This window comes from Rhamphochromis longiceps, linkage group LG20 (assembly GCF_057381845.1).
Source record: "Rhamphochromis longiceps isolate RC_006_pf linkage group LG20, R_longiceps_female_GT1.1, whole genome shotgun sequence".
In the NCBI taxonomy this organism is placed as follows: Eukaryota; Metazoa; Chordata; class Actinopteri; order Cichliformes; family Cichlidae; genus Rhamphochromis; species Rhamphochromis longiceps.
Window position 1 is genome coordinate 12,808,130 of NC_140576.1, and position 20,844 is coordinate 12,828,973.

The window sequence follows — 20,844 nt, forward strand, 5'->3', positions numbered from 1 at the left end:
TTTGTCCCCCTGAGGGGCAAACCATATGTAAGATGACCTCTGTGTTTGCGCAAGTCAGGTGCAAGACAAACTATTACTACAAGGATAGCAGGTCCAGATGACACTCCCCTGTTCTCCCACAGCTTTATTTGGTGTTCCCTTATACCATTCAGACGTAGACTAGAACCTCTGTCCGAAGAGCTCTTAACCTTTATTTTATTGCTGCAGCTACCAGTGTCGTCCAGTTGGGTGATCCTCTGCTCTTAATTCTTCAACCTTAGGGGTTAGACAACCCTTCAGTCGTAACACAGATCAGGGGATTATTCTGCTCCAATTTCAAACAACGATCTGTGTATTCTCCAGAAAAAGGAACAGGAAGGTGCCCCCTTTTTGCCCAAAAGCCTCTCGAACTTCGTTGGTCTGGTGTTCCCGGATTTCCGCCAACCCCTTCATGGTTATTGCTGTGTTTATGGGATCCATCCTTTTGTGGTGACTAGCTGGAGCCCAAACGCCATGACCCTTGGACCCAGTTGATGTCTCGGCAGTCACTGTGTCTGACTCTGCTACGGAGGATCCTCGCATCTCTGTGACCTCGTCTGGTGTCTGTTCCTTTCTCTGTAAGAGACAGAAAACCAAAACACCTCTCTTCCTAACCCTAATAATCTAATGTTATTATCTACTGACCTTCTAGTGATTCAGAATTGGTCTAAAACATTCAGAATGTCCCAGGGACTTATTCTAATCATATCTTATGTGTGTGTAAGCATGTTTGCATTTAGCCCTCCGCACTCAAGGCATTTCTTACACTTTATCAGTCCGGACAGTCACGCCGAACGAAGCTTCTGACCTTCAAAAGGCCGAGTGCCAACTCGTTATAAGCACATTTGCAAGGTGTGTCTGAAAATTATTGAAACCCCTCTTTTTAACAAAAGACAAAAAATTAACAAATCTTCTAAACGCTATTCAGTTCATTTCAATGAGTAACGATTAAACATGAAAGTGATAGTTTATGCTTTTTCACTGATTCTCTAAAAGGTCCGTCTTCTCGGACCGCTATTAGCTTAAGCTTTACCATTCCTAAATTATTAAAGACACAAATGAAGTTATAAAATGTTCAAATAATCCTGGTTTGATGTTAAAGCTCAACCTTCCCCCCCTTTTTTGACACATTCCAATGTGTCAAATCAACGGAGCTAGAACATTCAAAAAAAAAAGTTAGGCAGCTACAAAGTTTCCCAGACTCTTAAGGTGATCCGCGTGTAACGTTCTGACTCAGGTATTTAATATTTTAATAAATCTCGTTTAATTAACTGCCACTATTTAAACTAACCTTAAAGACATAATTTAAGAAAAGATCACAAAGAATAACATGATATCAGTGTTTTGTAAGCGCGTGCGGCCTTCTATGCTCGAAGCCTTTCCCCTCAATAGATCAGTCAGACATTCGCGCTGACTGTAGCTTTTAACCCTTATTAACTTGAGCACAACTCTACAATGAGCAACAAGTTGCAATATGTATAAAAATGATCATGGTTACACCTGCAATGAAAAATTATATCATTATCCTAACACCTGTAAATAGAAGATTCATCAGAGGTTATAACAATCACAGGAACACAAATGTTAGTATAAGGTCAAAAGCTTCAATAAATGATCATTGATGCAATGCTTGTTGCATGATTCTCATACAATAATAATGCTGACATTGAAAATAACAGTATAACACCCCCTTTTGTCCCGTTTCACTTGACACCTAAACGTTTATAAATGCCTCTTTAATTCTTGATTTTATTTCCCCCTTTTCTCCCCTTACTGACCACAGCAGGGGGATCTTAGTTTTGAATCAGCCATGAATCCAGCTCACCTGATTCATCAGTGAGCTCCACCATCACTGGCGTCTGACAGGGTGGCGCTGCATACTCTTCCTTTAATATCACTATTTTCAACCTGTTAATGAGAGTGTTTAAACCTGAAGTCGACTACGTCCACAACAAGTCAATACAGCTGTAAATGTGGCCAATTATCAATCTATTACCAATCAATAACAACAGATAACTTCTATTTTATGCATGCTTTTAATCAACCACTCACCCAGAGGATCTCCAATCCCAGCAAGTTCCTTCTCCTCCTTTAATGAGTCTGTCCTCCTTCCATGCCCTGGTAACCGGTCCATCCAGAGCCATATGATCTCAAATATACATACGACAAGCCAAACCACACCTTGGTCACACCAACCCCTTTCCACCCCCGAGATGTCCAATGCCATCCTAGTATGGACTGTCAAATGTGGCTTTAACGCTGACTGTTCTGACAATCCATTTTATAACGTTCCTGGTCAGATTTGCCAATCTCTGCACCAGAGTTTTAAACGTTTCGCCATTTTCATTAGGTTTTATCTTTTATTTAGTTTCGACTCCAGATTTTCAATTTTTGCCAGTTGTAATTAGTTTTTACCAATTCTTTGCTAGTTTAGTCTAGTTTTTATTTTTCTGAAAGTCCTTAGTTTCAATTTAGTTCTATTTGTGTTTTGCAAAAGTTAAGTGTAACAAAATCTCAGTTCCATCATATCAGTCATGCTCTTCTAATTATCCTTGGGTGTTGAGACTAATAACTATTAACTCTTGCCGCACCGAGTGTTCCTAATTTTGGTTCAAGTCAATTGATAACCTTTTGAAGGCGATTGTTTCACACCTTTATTTAGATGTCCCAGTCCTGTTATCTCGGGATACATCACGCTGCCTTATCTGGGGTTAGCTATTTTCTTGGGATGCGAGTTAAGTGGGTGAGCTCTTCAACGAGGGGGAGCGTGCTCCCCCTGATGAGGTCTTCTAGGTAAGCTAGGTTAACCTTCTTGTGTGAGCTTTTCAAGTGCACTTTTAAGGTTTGTGGGATTTTTTGTTTTATAAATGTCCCTCAAGACCCCCTGATGACCCAGTAATTCATTTTTGCGCACTGTAGTACACATTTAGTTTTTTGCTTGTAGCTCTCATACTCTACTTGCCACTCCTCTAAGTCCTGATGTTTCCTAGAGAGGACAACAGAACCTTTAAAATTATATCCCATGTGTGGGGGTGTGGCCTTGCCAATTGTTTTTCCCACCTTTTCAAAATGGCTGGCGTGCCCACAAGCACATTTTATGGAAGAAAGAAAGATAAGCTTGATATTTACAATTAAAATGTTTTGTTAAACTCAGATTTCTATTTTATTCAAAAAATAAACATCTGGTAAATAATTTCAGGGGTCTTTAAGAATTAGGCTCATTTACTTTCACAGGGAACATGACTAATTTATTAATGTGTGCTCTACACATTGGGACTTTATATTTATATTTATTTCACTTTTTCCTAATACCCAACTTTTGACAAAGGCGGAGAGAATTCTTAACACAATTATTAAGGGAGATTCAAACATAGATTTTTCAAAATATGAGAGGGTCAGGACCCACTAAAAGCCACAGAGAAGATTATCGAGATGCAGTGGCAGATGTAATAGAGAAAGACACAGGGCCACCTGAAATCTGTCGTCCTATCTGGTGCAAAACCAACATGTAGTAGAATCTGGAATTTTGATTTTGAGTTAAAAATAAAATATGGGTAAAATGCAGAAATCTTTTCCAGTAAAGTAAAAAAATAAGTGTCGCAATTATAGTTGAATCCATAACACCTAATTGTTTCTACGAGATCACGTCGTTGCTGAGAGTTATCAGTGATCTCAATGTGTGAAAAGAACTCACAATATCTGGGGTTTAAGCTCCTCTTGGCTGAGAAACCTGGGACAAACATGTGAACAAGACCTGAATAATACCAGTAATGAAGACTTCTCTCCAAAGATCAATAAAAGGAAGCCCCAATCTGATGAGAGTCTAGCAAAATATGGTTCACTCCACTTGCCTGAAATGGTTAGCAGTCCAAGGCATTTCAGTTGTAGAATGATTGGGTACAACAATGAAACAGATGTGAGATGAGGGAAGTGCCAAATGTTCCTTTGTGTCTCCAAATAAAATCAGTACTTCCTCAGATATCCTAAATAAATTGACTTTTGTGAAATAGACAGTTCAGTGCCATCACTTATTCCTAAAACAATAGTTTACAGCTAGTGAAGTGTCAGTGACTTCTGGGTTGGTCCCTGATCTTCATCTTATGAGATTGTTATTTTAATAACACTTGATTCATTTAAAAGAAAAAAGAAAAAAAAGAAAAAAGAAAAAACAAAAATATTTTCTCCCTGTTTTTTCTTATTCTCTGGGTCTCAGGAGGACATTACGTCCCTCTCCACTACAAGACCCTTTCACAAAATAGCACTGTCATTATTGTCGGAGTTGCCGTTTCCTCGCAAATGGCCTCGAAGCAACACAGTTAAAAAATGTCCACATTCAAAGTCTATGGAGACTTGAGTGAAAATGACAGCTGAAATTCTGTAACAGAGGTGTTGTCAACTCCTCATATCTCCTAGATGTATTTTTCTTTAGAGACCTGACAACCGCCTTGATTTTTTTTCTCTTTTTTATTAAAGCCTGCTGATTGTTACAGTGAAAGAATGATGTCGACAGTCCGTGTACTTTTGGAGTTACAGAACATTTTGTAACACGAAGAAACGGCAGTTTTCACCTCTCAGTTGTGGTAAACGCTTGAAATATATTATAGGGCAGGCCGCGGCGTAGAGAACGCGCTTTGGGAACGAGAGACCCATTTTGAAATCTAGCCAGTGGCAGTATCTAATATCTTTCCCTAATTCACTTTATAATTACAAATTCTCAACACTTGATTATTCCCACGTGTGTTCTGATCAAAACAGTGCAAGAATGAGCTCTTTAGCTTTTGATTTACAACTTATCCACATTTCTTTGCGGACACTCCTGCATTGCACAAAGCGCATCTGTGGCTGTGTACCATTCGTGGTGCGTTGGCTCCCTCTACTGGTACGCGCCTCATTCAAATGTCGCCACACATTTAAAATTGCAGGGTGTCTTTACACTGTCATAGCTCCTAGATAGATTTCTTCAGAGACCTGAAAATCGCTGTGATTATTCACCATAGCCTGCTGAGTCTTACAGTGAAAGAACGATGTCAACGTATAGCATCGTTGGTTACTTTAATTATGTTTGGTTTTTTTTAATCAAATCCTCCAAAACAGGACCATTGTGACACAAAACCTCTCACACACTAACACAAACTCTTTATACAGATACAGAGCTTTACATGTATAAATAAGGCAGACAAAAATGCATAAAACACAAGCTATCCACAGACTGTCGTGGACGCCATGTCACTTTATTTTGTTTTTATCTTGTTTCTTTTTGGTGTAGCCTCATTAAACAAAATGTTTATAAAAATGACCACTTTTATTATGAATTATTATGAAATTAATAATTCATTATTAATTATTTATTATGAACACACCTGCCACCCTCAAGTAGAGGTGGCAGAGAAAGTGTCCGTGTGACTGAGTCCTGTCCCAGCTCTGCTTCAAGGTCTGTCGGTCCAGCTTGTTGAGGGCCTGAGAGCAAAGACGGATATCCTGGACCAGCTCTGACAAACTGTCCAGGTCTTGACTCTCACACACGCACACCTCGCCAAGGTAGCTACACTGCTGTCTGTCAGCCCATTTGCAGCCAGGCTGAGGTGGGTCAGAGAGCACTCGTCCTGCAAAAACACAAAAGTCTTAACCTGATTGCACAATTATATCTTTCGACAATAAATGACATTGCATGATTTTTGCATGCACACCTGTGACAGGACTTTGGCGAGGTGTTCCAGTGCCGGGTAATCAGCAGGCCCTCTGCAGACAGCTGACAGGCCCACGTGTGGGAGGCAGTGGAGGGGCAGAGTCTTTAACACCAGCTCAAAGCCGGTGGAGCCTAGGGGATTGAGGGACAGGCACACTGCTTTCAAATGGCCTGTGCCTGAACGTTCAGAAGATGTAAAGTTAGTTGCAGTTTTGCTTATGGGTGGGAGTTCAGTGAAGCTTAAGGCTTCAGTCAGCTGCTTGTTAGAGTCACCTGTGAGCGCGCTGGCTAGCAGCAGTCGATGCTGCTGAAGGAAACGAGCAGTGAGGCCGCAGGCCTGCAGAGACCGCTTGGCTAGCACAGGGCAGCAGGACAGCAGACAGGACAGAGACTCAGACACGCCGTCCCCCAGTGGGTTCATACTGAGGTCCAGCTCCTCCAGGCACTTTGAGTGGAAACGAGCAGAAAAAGCAAATGATCACGAGAGCCAATTCTCTCTGACAGATATCATTGATACGAATCAGGTTAGCTTGTTATTAAGATCTAAGGTAGTTATTAAGACCAGAGGTACTTAAATACAGGTTAGATGGTAAACCTAGAGCTGCCACTATTGGCTAGCTGAGGCCCTTACCGGGAATGCAGGTGCACTCTGTCCCTTTAAAGCATTTACAGCCTTCTCCAGGCTGTCCCCTGTAATGCAGTTGGCAGAAATGTCCAGCAGCTGCAGACGAGGCATGTGAGCGTTGTGGCAATCAGCTCAGGGAGAAGGTCGTCAGACATACGGTTTCCAGAAATTCGCAGCTCCGTGAGGCTGGCCTGAAGTTTTAGGGCACGGAGGAGCGGGCCGAGGGAAGAGGCGGCCAAACCGAGACACTTGGAGTCCTGACACGGAGGAACCCCGGTCCCGAACCTCATAGCCGGGAGACACGCTTGTTCTCATCTACAGGTAGAAAGAGATGGTACTTCATAACAGAATACAAAAATGCACTTGTGTGCGTTTTATAATGCATTTCCTCTGTGTTGCTCACCCACTGCCAGACTTTGACAGGCCTTCTTGTATCGCTCAGGGAGAGGAGGGAGATCCCCACACTCTCAGAAATAGGGGTACCAAAGTGTACCAAAAAGGGTACAAATGCTTGTCGCTGGGGGTGTTCCTTTTTGAAGGACATTTTTGTACCTTATGAAGTTGTACCATCTGAAGTACAATCATGTACTTTCCTAAGACATAAATGTACCTTGAAACTATAGTACAGAAATGTTCCCTTGAAAAGGGTACAGTAGGGTACCTATGAGGGTACCCCCCCAGCGACAACCTATTTCGTACCTAAAGAGACAAAAATGTACCCCCAATATTCCAAAATATTTGGTTATTTAACCATTTATTCTCGATAATAGAATCACATCAAAGCATTTAAACAACCACAGGAATACATCCTTGATTACTTTCGTATATTGCCATAGGACATGTCAAGAAAAATACATTCATTTAAAAAAAAAAAAAAAAAAAAAAAAAAAGTAAACAAATCACATAAAGACATTAAACACCTGAACACAATGGAAAATGTGCTTGCAATCACGTCACACAGAATACCTCAAGGACACAAACAGCCTATCATCTACTAAATACGTGTCTAGAGCTTGAAAGTCTAATTCATTTCCTGGATTGAACAGGATCCAGTCATTGTCAACTGAACTTGGTAAGCATGGAAATGACATTCATAAGTGCAAGGAAGTAACAGTTTCCCACACAATACCCAACAAGTATCAACATTCAAAATATACTTGATTTTAAGGAATATAGGTATGGCTTCAGTGTGTGTATGGCCAACTACAAAAACATCCTCAAGTTCATATTTGACACTGCTGACTAGGGCTGGGCGATATATCGAGTTTTTTAAAAATATCGATATATTTTCATGCGAGATATAAGATGCGACAATATCGTTTATATCGATATAGTATACTTGTGGAGCCGCAGGTTTGCCTCTCTTTCGTCCACTTTTGTCTCTACGCTGCGTTACTCGGCCTCGCCTCTCCTTCACTGAACACAACTGCCCCTCCGCCATAGCTTCATCTGCAGGCAATGACAAGATGAAAGCGGAAAATCTCCGTTAGCGAGTTACCGCGGATCGCCCCGTGCGTGGGGCTGGACGGCGTCAACGTGTTAGCGAGCTAACCGCGCTAACCGGGCTGCACGGCCTAAAATCCTTTCATTTTCTCAAAACTCGACAGTGCGCCCTATGTATGAATTCTGGTTGTGCTTACTGACCGCGAACCGATTTTATGTGGTACACAGCGCTCAGCAATCTGTCAAAAAATGTTTTAATATGACTTTGCTAAGCTACAGAGCTGCACCGCTTGATGGATTGTCGGATGATTACGGCTACCGAGGAGGAGCTTCGCGGAGTGATACATACTGTGCTTCAACGTAATATTACCGTACTGTGTGTGTATAAGGACCACAAATGGCACCTGTTCAGAGACGTGGTGCAGCTGTGAAATCTGTCTTTGTTATTATGCTCAGCGTCTGTTAGTTTACATTTTGACTGCACAATTGTGAGCTTTTTGTTATGCACAAAAAGAACATAGTTTTCTTTTATTTATGGACCATGATTATTTAATAAATGCTGAGAATTTATTTTTGAGTAATTTTTTCATGTACATCTACGCTGTATGTAAATAAAAGTGCCCGTGTGACATCTGGGACACAGTGTGACTAAGAACTCTCTTTTTGTTCTTAACTTATGGCTTTAAAAAAAAAAAAAAAATTGAGATATATATCTTATATCGCCATCCAGCTAAAAAATATCGAGATATGAATTTTGGGTCATATCGCCCAGCCCTACTGCTGACAGATATAGCAGACACACACTGAAGCACTTTATCCTGAAAATGCACATCTGTAAAACTTTTGTTCATTTCCAGAGCATTCTGTAAGTCACCTGGCAGAGATGAAAATGGCACACTGACACTTGTGCTGAGTGAATGTTCAAAGTCAACAAGCAACTTATCTGAAGAAAACTCCCAGCACTGTTTCATTTGATGACGATTGTTAAGAGTTGCAGTGATGTTTACAAAGTTTTTGCATTTACTCGCTAGATTTTTGAAATATTGATGCTTGCTTTCATATCCCATACACCACAAAGGGCGAAGAGGACCATACATCAAAATCAGCCTTGGGTAGTGAATAAGGTAGTGACACTTGGGTGGGGGCATATTTAATAGAGTTGGTTAAGTACCCTGGTGACACTTACTGGCAGGGGTTTGTCTCCCTGGTCTCCTATGTTGACAATGCAGTTCTGAAGAAAGACAAGTGTTTTCTTGAAGTATGCAGGGTAGGTCATGTTGAACACGAAGAAGGTGGAGAATGCTGAGATGTAGGCCTCATCCAGCGAGCGGCACGAGCAAACATCCACTCCTTCAACTGTCACAACACAGCGAAACTGTCTTAAGAGGGCAGTTGTCCAACTCTTATCCTTCATTCGAATGGTTGGGTATGGACTCGTGGGAGTATTCTGCAGAAGAGGAAGAAAAACATTAGTATACAGTATGTTTAAGCAATATGTGCCAAGTGGATTTTCAACAGATTCCTCAAATTACCTTCTTTATTTGCAGCAAAACAAAACTGTCTATTCTGATAACCTGTAAACATGGCCCCTACTCCAAACAAAAAGCTTCTTGACCAATGACTGTTGTGGTAGTGTTTGATAAGCTGCTAAAGTTTGACATAATATTCAAGGGCAAAAGCAATCACCCCTGACAGTGACAGTACCTGTGAAGAAGAATTTCCCTAAGGGGACAATAAAGGTTTATCTATCTATATAAACACCAGACAAAACCCAAGAGCACAGCAGCACTGTGGATTAACAGCAGTGTTTCCCCTACATTAGCTTAGCTGTGATGCTGAACCGCAGCTGAATTCAGCTCCATGCCAACAAAACACCGAGAATGAAACTTGTGGCCAAAGGCTATGCATTGCATCATGCATTTACCTCTCCAAGGATGATGAAATCTTCTATCTTCTCCTTGAAGATGGATGGCAAGAGAAGTGCCCCCTTGAAGTCAATTCCTAGGTCATACAGATGCAAATGCACTTCATTAGATTTTGATAGCATGCAAATTCCCATTAACATGCTCTTCACATGACACTATGGCTACGTTCACACTGCAGGCGAAAGCGCATCAAATCCGATTTTTTTGACCCTATGCGACCCATATCCGATCATGCTATGACAGTGTGAACGGCGCAAATCCGATATTTTCAAATCCGATCTGGGTCACTTTCGTATGTGGTACTGAATCCGATACATATCCGATGTTTTAGAAAGCGACTGCTGTTTGAACGGTCAAGTCGCATTAAATCCGCCTTTTACGTCACCGACACAAGACTGAAGCCAATTATCAGCGCCCGAGAAGACATCGCGAACGCTTCCTAGCCATCCAGTGTAGATGTCAGTGAAACTGTTGGGAAGACAACGTAAACATTTTATTTGTACTGTATAATCTGCAGATTCTGACAGAAATCTGCAGCTATCCTTTGAAGCACCGCTCCTCTCTTAAACAGCAATAAGGATCATTATTAGGTTATTTACATTATTATGTAAATAACAAAATAACTTAAAGCAAAAATTGGGAAACGTAAAGTCCGAAGTCTTTATATTAACGGCCATCAGTCAAACAATACTGTTTGTTCTTGGTCTAAACAGAGCGCGTTGTGTGTGACATCTTCTTTTGCGCATGCGGGCCGCTTTGAGCGTTCACACTAGAGCGCGTTTGCTGTCGCATTTTATTTGTAGTGTGAACGAGGAGACAAAAAAATCGGATTTGATCAAAAAATCGGAATTGAGCATTAAGACCTGCAGTGTGAACGTAGCCTAAGGTACATCAATTATCTTTGGAAGAGAGAGCAAATGAATTGTCACAAAATTTACTATTTGTATGCGGTCAAATTAGCACCTGTAATGTCTTCAGCCAGTGCATTCTCCCTCCATGTAGACCTTCTTCAGTGGCAAATCCTTGGTCATTTGAAGAACAGCAGTGAAGTTTTTGCTAAAGCGGCGACAGATGTTGTCTTGGCAGGGATGCATTAAATCAACCTCATCACACAACTGGAAATGAAAAGAGCAGAATAGACAAAAGAATGACATTTTACATTGAGGATTTAAACTTTTGACATGTTTAAAGACACAGACTGGAGATAAATGTAAAGTGCTTTAACCCTTGATCAAAAAATTCTAAAGCTAATAAACAGATTGATTAATCAGCTAGTACAGAAAATAATAATAATAATAATCAGATTTAGAGACAAAAAAAAAATCATTAGCTGTTTCCCCAATCATCTTAACAATTCTTGGGTTGCAGACAGTGTCCCTGCGCAGAGCTTACAGCTCTCAGATTCGAAAATCCCAAATCCCACTAAGTAGGTGGAATGGTGCAAATGTGTACCTTCCATTGTTTAAAATCCCTTTGAGCGGGAAACAAGTTAGATGCGATAAATTTTGCTTAGAAAACGTTTTTGTTAATAGCTATATTTACATACAAGCATGTTTTGAGAAATTATTGATTTTTTTACATTGTTGTACAAGGTTAGTGACTATTTATTGATAAAGCACTGGAATACGGCGGGAAGACAGACGTTGACGATTCCACCAACAGTCTAAATAGTCCACATTTGTACCTTTCTTTGTTTAAAACTTAGCTAACTGCTAGCATTCACCCATGTTAAAGCTAGCTCTTCGGACTTTTGCTAACTCTACTGTAAAATTACACGTTGTAATTTTTATAACAACACAAAATCACACCCGACTTACCTCTAAACCTTTGCGCCTCGTCGTCTGACACATCAATGCCTTCTTCCATCAACTTTATAAGGAGCTCCTCCATCGATAACCCCCTGAGAGTCATTTTCTGCGTCAACGTCAGTCAGCGCGGAGGCGGAGCACTCATCGCTGCTGGCTTTTCAGCCTTTGGGATTAATGCGCGTTGCGAACTTGATACATGGAAATACAACATTGTGGTATTAATGCGCAGTTGTTTAGAAACCGTTATGCTGTCTTGGCGAACTATATTTGTAACTTACAAAATGTAGTCACCGTAACATAAAAATCTGCTTGACATTTTAACTTCCAAAGAACCTCGGTTTAACTTGATGTTGCAAATTCCATAAAAACCTCCCAATTAATGAACAATTCTAGGATGTAGTAAAAGCGAAAAAGTAAATGGCCAAACATAACAGTAATATGATTTCACGTTTTTGAAGGCTACAACCAAGATTTAAAACATTAAAAATTATAACTGGAACTTAATAAAATGGAAATGGACCAGTTTTTTTTAACATCATTTGGTTGTGCCTGCATGTCATTGTGTGTTTTTTTTTTTAAATATAATTTAACATAACTTACACAAAGGTAGGTTACAGATATTCTTTGCATCATAGGATAATTTACGTACAGAGGAGAGGACCAACAGATTTGATTATAACATGTAGCTTTTATGAGCACACTCACATCTCATATGAATTTTACAATTAACCAGGCCCATCCAGATTTTCCCATGCTGACCCATTACCACATTCTGCCACTGTCACTGCAGTACAGGTCAAAATGGTACAGATTTGTACTTTAAATTGTACCTTTAAAGGGGCATTTCTGGACTTTTAAAGGCCAGTATTATACTTTTAAGGGAACATTTTAAAAAAATGTACCTATAGGTACAAAAATGTTCTTCTCTCATACCTCTATTTCTGAGAGTGCACGAGCAAACTTCAGCCAGAACCTGCAATACAAACCCATCAGTTATCCTGCACTGGTGCAGGAAAGTGAAGCCAAGGATTCAATCCCAAAAACTGTGATTCCTTCAGTGTCTTCTGGAAGCTGGCTCCAAAAGCAAGTCAGCATCCAGTCTGGTAATAGAAATGGTTCTAATCTTTACAGTTTCTCAGATTGTAGTTTCTCAGGCAGCTTAACATAACCAGCCCTTCACCTTCTTACCAGAATCATACAGTCTAAAACCTGCACGCCTCATCTGGGTAATGAAAGATGAAGTCATTGTGGAAGGACCTAGAACCTCCATTCCTTCTATCAGTGATTTAAAAAAGACCTCTGTGTCTATGAGAAAGTCTATTTTATGAATTTGGGTCATACTTTGCCTAAGAAAAGGAGTATGCTCACTGGCTGACATGCAAGCTGTTTCACAGTCATAGCCATCCTCTTGTCACTGTGGGTTTTTTTAAAAAAAATCCAAGATAGCAACAGTGACAACATTTGTCTTAAACACTCGTGATCAGACTTCATCAACCAATCATGGTAGTCTTCAGCATCTTTTAAATTGTCTGTGGTCCAAGTATGGTCACTTCTGGCTCTCCTCAGTGTCACCTCACCTCTTCATTTGTGTGCAGGACGGCCAGTAGCTGGTCCTGCGGGGAGAGCAGAGCGCCTTCTTTCTGCAGAGAGAGACGAGGCAGGAGGCCACATTTCTGGTAGTAACGCTGAGCTGCCTGCTCACACAGCCACGACACAGAGCAGGAGTTGGCCTCACTGGGATGCAGAGCAATGACCGGCGATTAAACAGAAATTAAAAACAAAACAACAACAACAACAAAAAAAAAACACTATACCAATCAGATTGGGATTTATTTTTATATACTGCTCAAACTTAAAAGTTTTCACCGACCTTTGTGGAACTGGGATCAGGAAGACGTCTTCCTGAACCCGGACCCTCATTCTGATTGGTGGAGGAAGTGACGTGGGCATAGGAGCAGCCAAAGTTTGAGTTGGAGGCTAGAGTAAACAAAATAAAACATTCAAGCACTGTTAAAACATCTGTATTTAATGTCATCAACTCTTTGTAGAAAGACAAAGCAGAGTCTGTACTAGAGAAATCAGGAGACCTGACGAGGGCAGTATGGACTACTTGCACTAACACTTCCGCGTTCTATGTAGTCCTGCTCCAGTGCTTCCGGTGCGGTTAAACCATGGCGACGTTCTACACTCGATGCCTACAAGAGCTCCCAAAATTGAACATCACCGATGTTCATCGGATTTGCAGAGTGACGACTACCCCCGCCAGCAAATTAGATAAAGGATTTAAGTTATATGCTGCATCTTATATACACAACTACGAAGGTAAGAAAACGTAAATTAACCGACAAAGAAACGCTAGCTAACGTCAAATGCAAACACTACGTTACTCCGCTATGTCCTTCATTTGATGTCAGTTCTCTACATTACATGTTTTCTTAAACGGTGTTTTATGTCGTCCTAAACTATAGTTGAGGTTTTCTTAACTAATGTCACTTTTGTTGTTAGACACTGTTATATTAGCGTTAGGTAGTTGGCTAGGGTTGCCAACTCCCTGAAAAATAAATAAGGGACACCTCGTGGCCAGGGCCGGGCGACCCAGTTGTCTTCACCCTTCCCAGTGTGGTGAATTTTCTAGCTCTTTTTTTGTGTGTGAAATTATTTTTTTAACCCTTTGACTTGAATTTGATTTAAGTAGATGTTTATTCTTTGTGATATGAACACATGTGAAACAAATGATCATTTAGCCATTTATTTTTAGCTCAAAATGACAACATTAACACAATAAAACAGGTCTCCTTCTTAAACAGAAGCCTGTCATGCTTAACTTTTGAGAATATAAGTAAATCTTTCTTTAAAAGAACTCTGTCCTGCTTAACTTAAAATAATAGAAAACAATAGAAAGAAAAACATTCTTGTAACAGTGCACATTTAGTGCATTTAGTACAATCGGCTTCAGTTGAAATATTATTTCAGCTTTTCTAATGCTAATCAGCTGCTCCTGTTTGTAAACCCGCTTGTTCCCATGATTACGCATCTTAACTCATCATCATTATTCATCTATGTATTACTTTTATGTATTAGTCATCTATTTGTTGTAATCATCTATCCTTGCAGTTGTTTATTACACAAAATAAATTATATTATCACACTTCTGGCCACATAGCGCTGATATTCATTGCACATGCCCATATTAACTTTTTCCAGCCAGGTGTTTTCCTTTTCCCATTCTTCCCTTTCTCTGAGGGGAACAAACATTGCTGCTCTAAAGCTGGGCTCACACTGTGCGGTTTTAGGCCCATTTTGAGCCGATTTTTGACCGATTTTGGCCTTCATCGTGCATCGTGTAGTATACGTGGGGTAACGAGAAGTGATTAACACCTCACGACCAGCTCCCGATCATCAATCGCTCGTGAGGGTCTCATCACAGCCGCTCACACTGCTCGCGCGCAAACACGTAAACGTTGGTGTAAAAGATGGAGCAGCACGGCTGTGCAGCGTGTGATCTGGACACAAGCGATGGAGGCACAACTTGTAGAACTTTGGAAAGCTCATCCGAGCCTTTTCGATGTGGCATCACAAAATTATCACGACCACAACAACCGTGAAAACAGTTGGATTTACACTGCTGCTCAATCACAGCTGCCTGATCATGTTTTTCATTAGCAATTTAGCAAAGTTGATGGTGGTGGTGTGTGTGTCTGTGTGAGTGTAAGACGGAGAGAGAGAGAGCGCGACAGATTTTCTGTTATAACCTTCGTGTTATGGAGGCACAGTGTGAGCACTCAGGTCGCATCAGAGCATCGGGCGGTATAGTGTGAGACCCTGCATCGTGACCTACCAACTTCTAACCCCTGCGAGTCAATCGTGCAGTTTGAGCAGGAGCTGAATAACGTGACTGAAAAAATCACACAGTGTTTGCCCAGCTTTAGGTGTACTGTCGTCCGAGACTTGCACCGCAGAGTCGGCGTTTGTTTCCCTGTTGGCCATGCTTCTTGTTGTGGTCATCTGTTGTCTTCCGGTATTTTCTCCGTAAGCGACCTTTCCTCGACCAATGAGATGAGCGGTAATCTGAATTGTCATACTCGAATTGTCATAAGTGTGCTGTCAGCTCATTGGTCACAAAGCAGGAGAGGGGCTGGGAATTATGTTTTCAAACAAAGCGTTAATTCCATTAACATTTATAGACTACTTTTGATTCTCACTGTATTACGGGACAAAGTGCGTCCCTTATTAGCTCAATACGGGACGTGTACTTTTGTTTCGAAATACGGGACGATTCCGTATTTTAAGGGACGGTTGGCAACCCTATAGTTGGCTAACTATGGAGGTAGTTAACTACCTAATGCTACTCTTGCTAAGTGTAAAATATATATGTTTAAGACATGCTGAAATGAGTAATACAGAAATAATGCTAATGGTACTTGTATCTTTATTCAGTGTCCAATAAAGACAGGTTGTCAGGGGAGGTCGGTGTGAGAGACCTGTGCTACAGGTCGATGAGGAAGAGTGAGGCACCACACAGACTAAGTGTAGGCAGGAAGCTGTGTAAAGTTGTTAATCCCCGTTCTGTGGGGTTCAGTTCATTTAAGCATTAGTTAAGTTCATTCCTAAAGGCCCATCAACTTGAATGTTTTCCTTGTCTCCCTGCTTTATCACTCCTAATTTGACTAGTCAGATAGTTAAATCAACGTGTGTTTGGGTGATCAGAAACATTTGACAACAAGTTAATACTGCAAATATACACAATCTAAGTTATTACAGTTATCAAGCATGGTTAAGTTGTTTTAATAGGGAGAGAAGGAAACACTAAGCATTCAGGAGGGTACGTAACCATAACACTGAACTATGTTCCTGTTCAGCTCTTCCATGAAGATGTTACATTTTTAATTTTCATTCTTTCTTCTTAGATTAAGCTTCTGGATTCATCGCCGGTGATACTGACACATAGCCAGTGCTCCTGTGTGGCAGGCGCTGTTATGTGCAATCACACAGTGGCACTGCTCTTCCAAACAGCACACTACTCACAACTCAGAGTGCCGGTTGTCCCCCCTGTGCATAGCTGCACGGAATCTGAACAGCAATGGCACAAGCCACGGACAGTGGTAATTTAAATGAGGTTAATGTTTTTGAATTAGTCCATGTTTACATATGAACAGCAACACCATCCATAGTAAATGTGTCTTCTGTTAGGGTGTGAAGCCAGGACCCATCAACTCCATGATCTTCACTAAGCCGGTACCAAATAGAATGGCCCAGACTGGAGTACGGTAATTACATTTGTAAAATTTGGTTTCATGTGTTACAAATGTATGTTGCTATTTTTTTCATACATACATGTGTCAGAATAGGTATTAATTTACATACAACATTACACTTTCTGAAGACGGCTAACTCAGTCATGTACATATACATCCCAGTCTCTAACTTATGCACCACTGTTTTACACCTTTTAGTTTTTAGTTTAGTTGTTGTTCAGTATAATAACCTTCTCCCTTACATTATTGTCATTGATGTTTTCTTTAGGAGTGGCTTCTACAGAGGCATGGTGGGTCCGTTACCAGATCCCTGCTTGTTCAGAATAACGGAGGCATATGCAAAATTTAATATTGAGGACAGGCCACTTGTGACCACAATGAACATGAGACCTGACAAGCCCCTTGTGGAAAGTGCCTTTGGGCTGGTGCAGGAGGGCAGTGTTCTGTCATATCAGCAGCCGGTTTTGACAACCCGGTACATCACACTACACCGCGATGCACCACCAACACCGCACTTGCCTCTGGAGGGGTATGACATCTTGCCATCAGATTGTGTGTTTGTGTGCTCAGAAGAAGAGCTTCTGCATCTGAAAAGCTTGTCTGTAACTCTGGAAATGGCTCACAAAATAGAGGAAGCTACACGTGAGCAAAGCTCTTCGTCTGAGTGGCATCAGCTCCGCAGGCCCAGAGTGACTGCCTCTAGGTTTCGGGAGGTGTGTCACGTCAGAGGCCAGAGCTCGGCCGAGTCACTAGCAGAGCGTATATTGAAGGGAACAAGGCAGACAGCAGACATGAGGAGAGGAACTGAGATGGAGCCTGTAATAGCAGCAGAGTATAGTAGGCTAATGAATGTTAACTACTCACCCTGTGGTCTGGTCATTCACCCCATTGCCCCCTGGCTTGCTGCATCTCCTGATGGTGTTGTTTTTGACCCCAATGAATACCCCCAGTTTGGCTTCGTCGAATTCAAATGTCCCAATGTACAAAACTTTATTGACTGCAAATATGTGCAGATGGAATGTGGTACCCCTAAACTAAAAAAGAGCCACGCATATTACTGGCAAGTGCAAGGACAACTGCTCATCAGTGGGATGCAGTGGTGTGACTTTGTTGTGTGGGCACAAGAGGACTACCTAGTGCAAAGAATATACATGGATATAGATGTGCACAATGCAATCAGAGAAAAGGCAGACTATTTCTTTTTTTACATATATATGCCAAGATACCTGTGTTTGAAAAAATGAACAGTGAAAACAGCAAAAAGAAAAACAGATCCTTCAGGCTGGCTGGAACAAAATAACTGATGTTTTATTTTCAATATATTTCATGAATTCTTTTGTTGTTACATGTTACTTTTATGTGACATCAATAAACTGTTATTTAAGCAATGGCATCAATTTAATTTTTAAAAACACACATTAAAACGTTGAATTTGTGCAGAACTTATTTACATGGTAAGTATTTAAAACTCCATGCCTAGCATACTGATATACATTTAGACAATAACTGAACTGTAGAAAATGACAAATGGTATTTTTGATGTTACAAAAGTTCAATGTCACTTATGGTTTTAAAACGATTTAGTGATTTACTTTATAATTTTGATAAATAGTTTTGTTGAATCTGAATAGTAATAATAGTAGTATAATTAAACAGTATTATTAACATTAAACATTTGCAATGAATTTGAATTATCAATAACTGAAACTCAACTATCGGCACTCAAGTACCAGTTCTGTAATCAAGTATTGTCAGCTGAGAAGGAAGAAATTCAACTGTAGTGGCCTCAGCTGCAGGTCATTTTCCATAAGTTACTTGTACTGGCACTGGTGTCTTGGGAAAAATCCATCTTGTCTCACTTAACCCATTTTTTAACTAATGCTGTGTTCTGGTAATTTGACAGCATACATGCCACTGCAAACAGTTGGTTGATATTATAAACATGTGACATGGTAATGATGCTATCAAAAAGTTTGTTCTGTTTGATCCTCCTAATGACTCGCTCCACATGTACCCTGAGTCTGGCTATGGCCTGCGTCTCCTTAACCTGGTATGCTGGCATCTGCTTCTGCTTAGATAGAAAAGGTGGGCAGTACACTTTGCATTTACAACAATCAGTGATTAGGAAGCCCTTATCTACCATCACTGCCATGTCTTCAGTCAACTTCTCAGCAATGCCTGATTGTTTGAATAGTTCCTTGTCACTAACCGAACCAGCATACAGATTAGAGATGAATGTCACTGGACCATGTGGAGCTATGCCAACCAGGGCTTTCATCGTACAGTGGGATTTGTACGAAGAGTACATTTCACTTTGGAGAAGTGGTGAGGATGGTGTCTGACACCTCAGCTCTGTACAGTCAAGGATCATCTGGGTGTCTGAGAAATCTTTGAATTCCTCAGGGAGGTAAGCTTGCACTTCTTCACGTGTAAGCCAGATGCACTGAGACCCCAGTGCAGTGGCAAGAAAATTTGTCCATGTTGCAATAATGCGGCTCACTGTGGACTGGTGTATGTTAAATCGGTGTGCCAGGTCCCTCTCCTTCAAACCAACTGACAGGAAAACCAGGAAAAGAAAAAACTCATCAATTGGCTGTAGCAGCTGCCTCTGGAAGGTGAAAACAAAAGGGAAAATGTTACTCCTTAAGCTATGAACTAGTAAAATTATTCTTTTCTTGGCTAAATGTTTTGTAATGGTTAGGCATACCATACTGTACCATGGGGTAAACAATGAGGTGCTGTAGTGCACAGGTGTATGTATGTAAAGGATACTGAGTCTAGCATACATACACCTGTGTATGTATGCTACTGTACATAATGTAATGTTATTGTACATAAATACAATAACATTACACCTCTAGTTCTAACTACCAACAAACCCATAACCTACTGTTGATGTGCGTGCAGGTTTCAACACTTCTTCGGTCCGATTGGCAGCTGACTTGGCTCTTGAAACCCGGATCATTTTATAGATGCAAGGCTCAATCAAAACCCAGAATGCCATCAAATGATCATAGCTTGGAAATCTATTCACGAGAGAGACATACATCATGTCAATCATTAATTAACATTACACACTGACATAAAAATAATGTGAACTGTGACAAATATGCTAATGGAATGCTGTATAAAATAGTCTGATTAAGAGTATTTGGTGTTGTATTTTACCTGTAGCATTAGGATATTGTTTAAATACTAAAGCATCTACATAAAACATACAATCAGCAGAGAAAAAGTAAATTTCTATTTTGTTTTCATTAAGACTGGAAAAACTTTCGAAATTTAACTGATGGTGACCTTGGTATATTTTAAACAGTTAGCTTGAATAGAACTTAGGTGTACCTGGTATAGAATCGGATGTCAGTGTCGGAGCCAGCAAAACGCTGTAACCCAAATTCTCGCTGGACACGTAACTCCTGTATTTCCTTCCTCAGAGTCTCCACGTCTTCGGACAGGTCTTCTGCAGCTGATGCAGATATGTCCAATGCAGATGGCTCAGGGACTGAGCAGTAGTCATGATCTCTTGTAAGACTGTGCTCTTCTTGATCGTCAGGAGGAACTAGTTCAGGGCGTCGCTCCGTTCTCTCCCAAACACTACGCCGCGGTGGTTCAACTTTATAGCCATTCCACTCAAAAAGTGTTGGTACAGCACCTTTAAAAAGCCGCCTTCGACCATCGAGGGTTGTTGGCTCTATGAGTTGATCACTGGCAAAGTGTCTGCAGCAGACCCTGGTGTGAGAGGTAATCGTGAAATGATCCCGGCGTATATTTACCAGCCATTGTCTTCTCAAGTCGGAATGGGTCGGAAAGGCATGAAAACTTAGTATGCCGTTAAATTTGGCTGAAGCTGAACAAAGTGGGACACAGCAATGCTCGGAGTATTTCTTCTCCTGTTTTTGAAAATGTTCTGTTTTAAATACTTTCCTTTTTATACTCATTCTGAAGCGACATTAGCATAGCTACCGATAGATAAGCAAACGTACCGGAAACGCACAAGCGGTACTATTTGGAAACGGAAATACGTCACATGCCCTAGTGCAAGTAGTCTACCTCCAGCCTACCGTAAATTCAGTAGAAGAAGAAT

General features: G+C 40.8%; 2 protein-coding genes, 1 long non-coding RNA gene and 1 pseudogene across 4 annotated transcripts; 1 reads left to right on the top strand and 3 right to left on the bottom strand.

The window, feature by feature from the left end:
• On the bottom strand, window positions 1–2,998 carry LOC146645054 (uncharacterized). The gene is made up of 2 exons (XR_014908999.1): window positions 2,071–2,998; window positions 1–1,926 (listed from the first exon to the last, which is right to left on the bottom strand). It is a non-coding gene; the product is annotated as an uncharacterized LOC146645054 (long non-coding RNA).
• A 1,530-nt stretch (window positions 2,999–4,528) lies between these two features.
• LOC146645055 (tonsoku-like protein) lies at window positions 4,529–13,510 on the bottom strand (annotated as a pseudogene). The gene is made up of 6 exons (XR_014908998.1): window positions 13,376–13,510; window positions 13,083–13,239; window positions 6,336–6,644; window positions 5,978–6,149; window positions 5,706–5,881; window positions 4,529–5,621 (listed from the first exon to the last, which is right to left on the bottom strand). The product of XR_014908998.1 is annotated as a tonsoku-like protein (transcript).
• Window positions 13,511–13,659: 149 nt separating this feature from the next.
• Window positions 13,660–18,145, top strand: LOC146645056 (uncharacterized). The gene is made up of 4 exons (XM_085393137.1): window positions 13,660–13,827; window positions 16,413–16,607; window positions 16,696–16,772; window positions 17,029–18,145. Exons 1-4 carry the CDS (start codon window positions 13,798–13,800, stop codon window positions 18,002–18,004), a joined length of 1,278 nt encoding a protein of 425 aa, XP_085249263.1. The 5' UTR covers window positions 13,660–13,797; the 3' UTR covers window positions 18,005–18,145.
• A 200-nt stretch (window positions 18,146–18,345) lies between these two features.
• On the bottom strand, window positions 18,346–20,801 carry LOC146645057 (uncharacterized). The gene is made up of 3 exons (XM_085393136.1): window positions 20,103–20,801; window positions 19,651–19,786; window positions 18,346–19,368 (listed from the first exon to the last, which is right to left on the bottom strand). Exons 1-3 carry the CDS (start codon window positions 20,696–20,698, stop codon window positions 18,616–18,618), a joined length of 1,485 nt encoding a protein of 494 aa, XP_085249262.1. The 5' UTR covers window positions 20,699–20,801; the 3' UTR covers window positions 18,346–18,615.
• Window positions 20,802–20,844: the final 43 nt, after the last annotated feature.

What these genes read in the sequence shown, in the direction of transcription:
- LOC146645056 (XM_085393137.1), top strand. Translation starts at nt 13,798, where the DNA reads ATGCTGCATCTTATATACACAACTACGAAG. An exon ending in GGCACAAGCCACGGACAGTG is followed by an intron (nt 16,608 to 16,695) that starts GTAATTTAAATG and finishes GTCTTCTGTTAG; the next exon opens with GGTGTGAAGCCAGGACCCAT. An exon ending in ATGGCCCAGACTGGAGTACG is followed by an intron (nt 16,773 to 17,028) that starts GTAATTACATTT and finishes TGTTTTCTTTAG; the next exon opens with GAGTGGCTTCTACAGAGGCA.
- LOC146645057 (XM_085393136.1), bottom strand. Translation starts at nt 20,698, where the DNA reads ATGAGTATAAAAAGGAAAGTATTTAAAACAGAACATTTTCAAAAACAG. An exon ending in GACATCCGATTCTATACCAG is followed by an intron (nt 19,787 to 20,102) that starts GTACACCTAAGT and finishes TCTCGTGAATAG; the next exon opens with ATTTCCAAGCTATGATCATT. An exon ending in AACCTGCACGCACATCAACA is followed by an intron (nt 19,369 to 19,650) that starts GTAGGTTATGGG and finishes TTCACCTTCCAG; the next exon opens with AGGCAGCTGCTACAGCCAAT.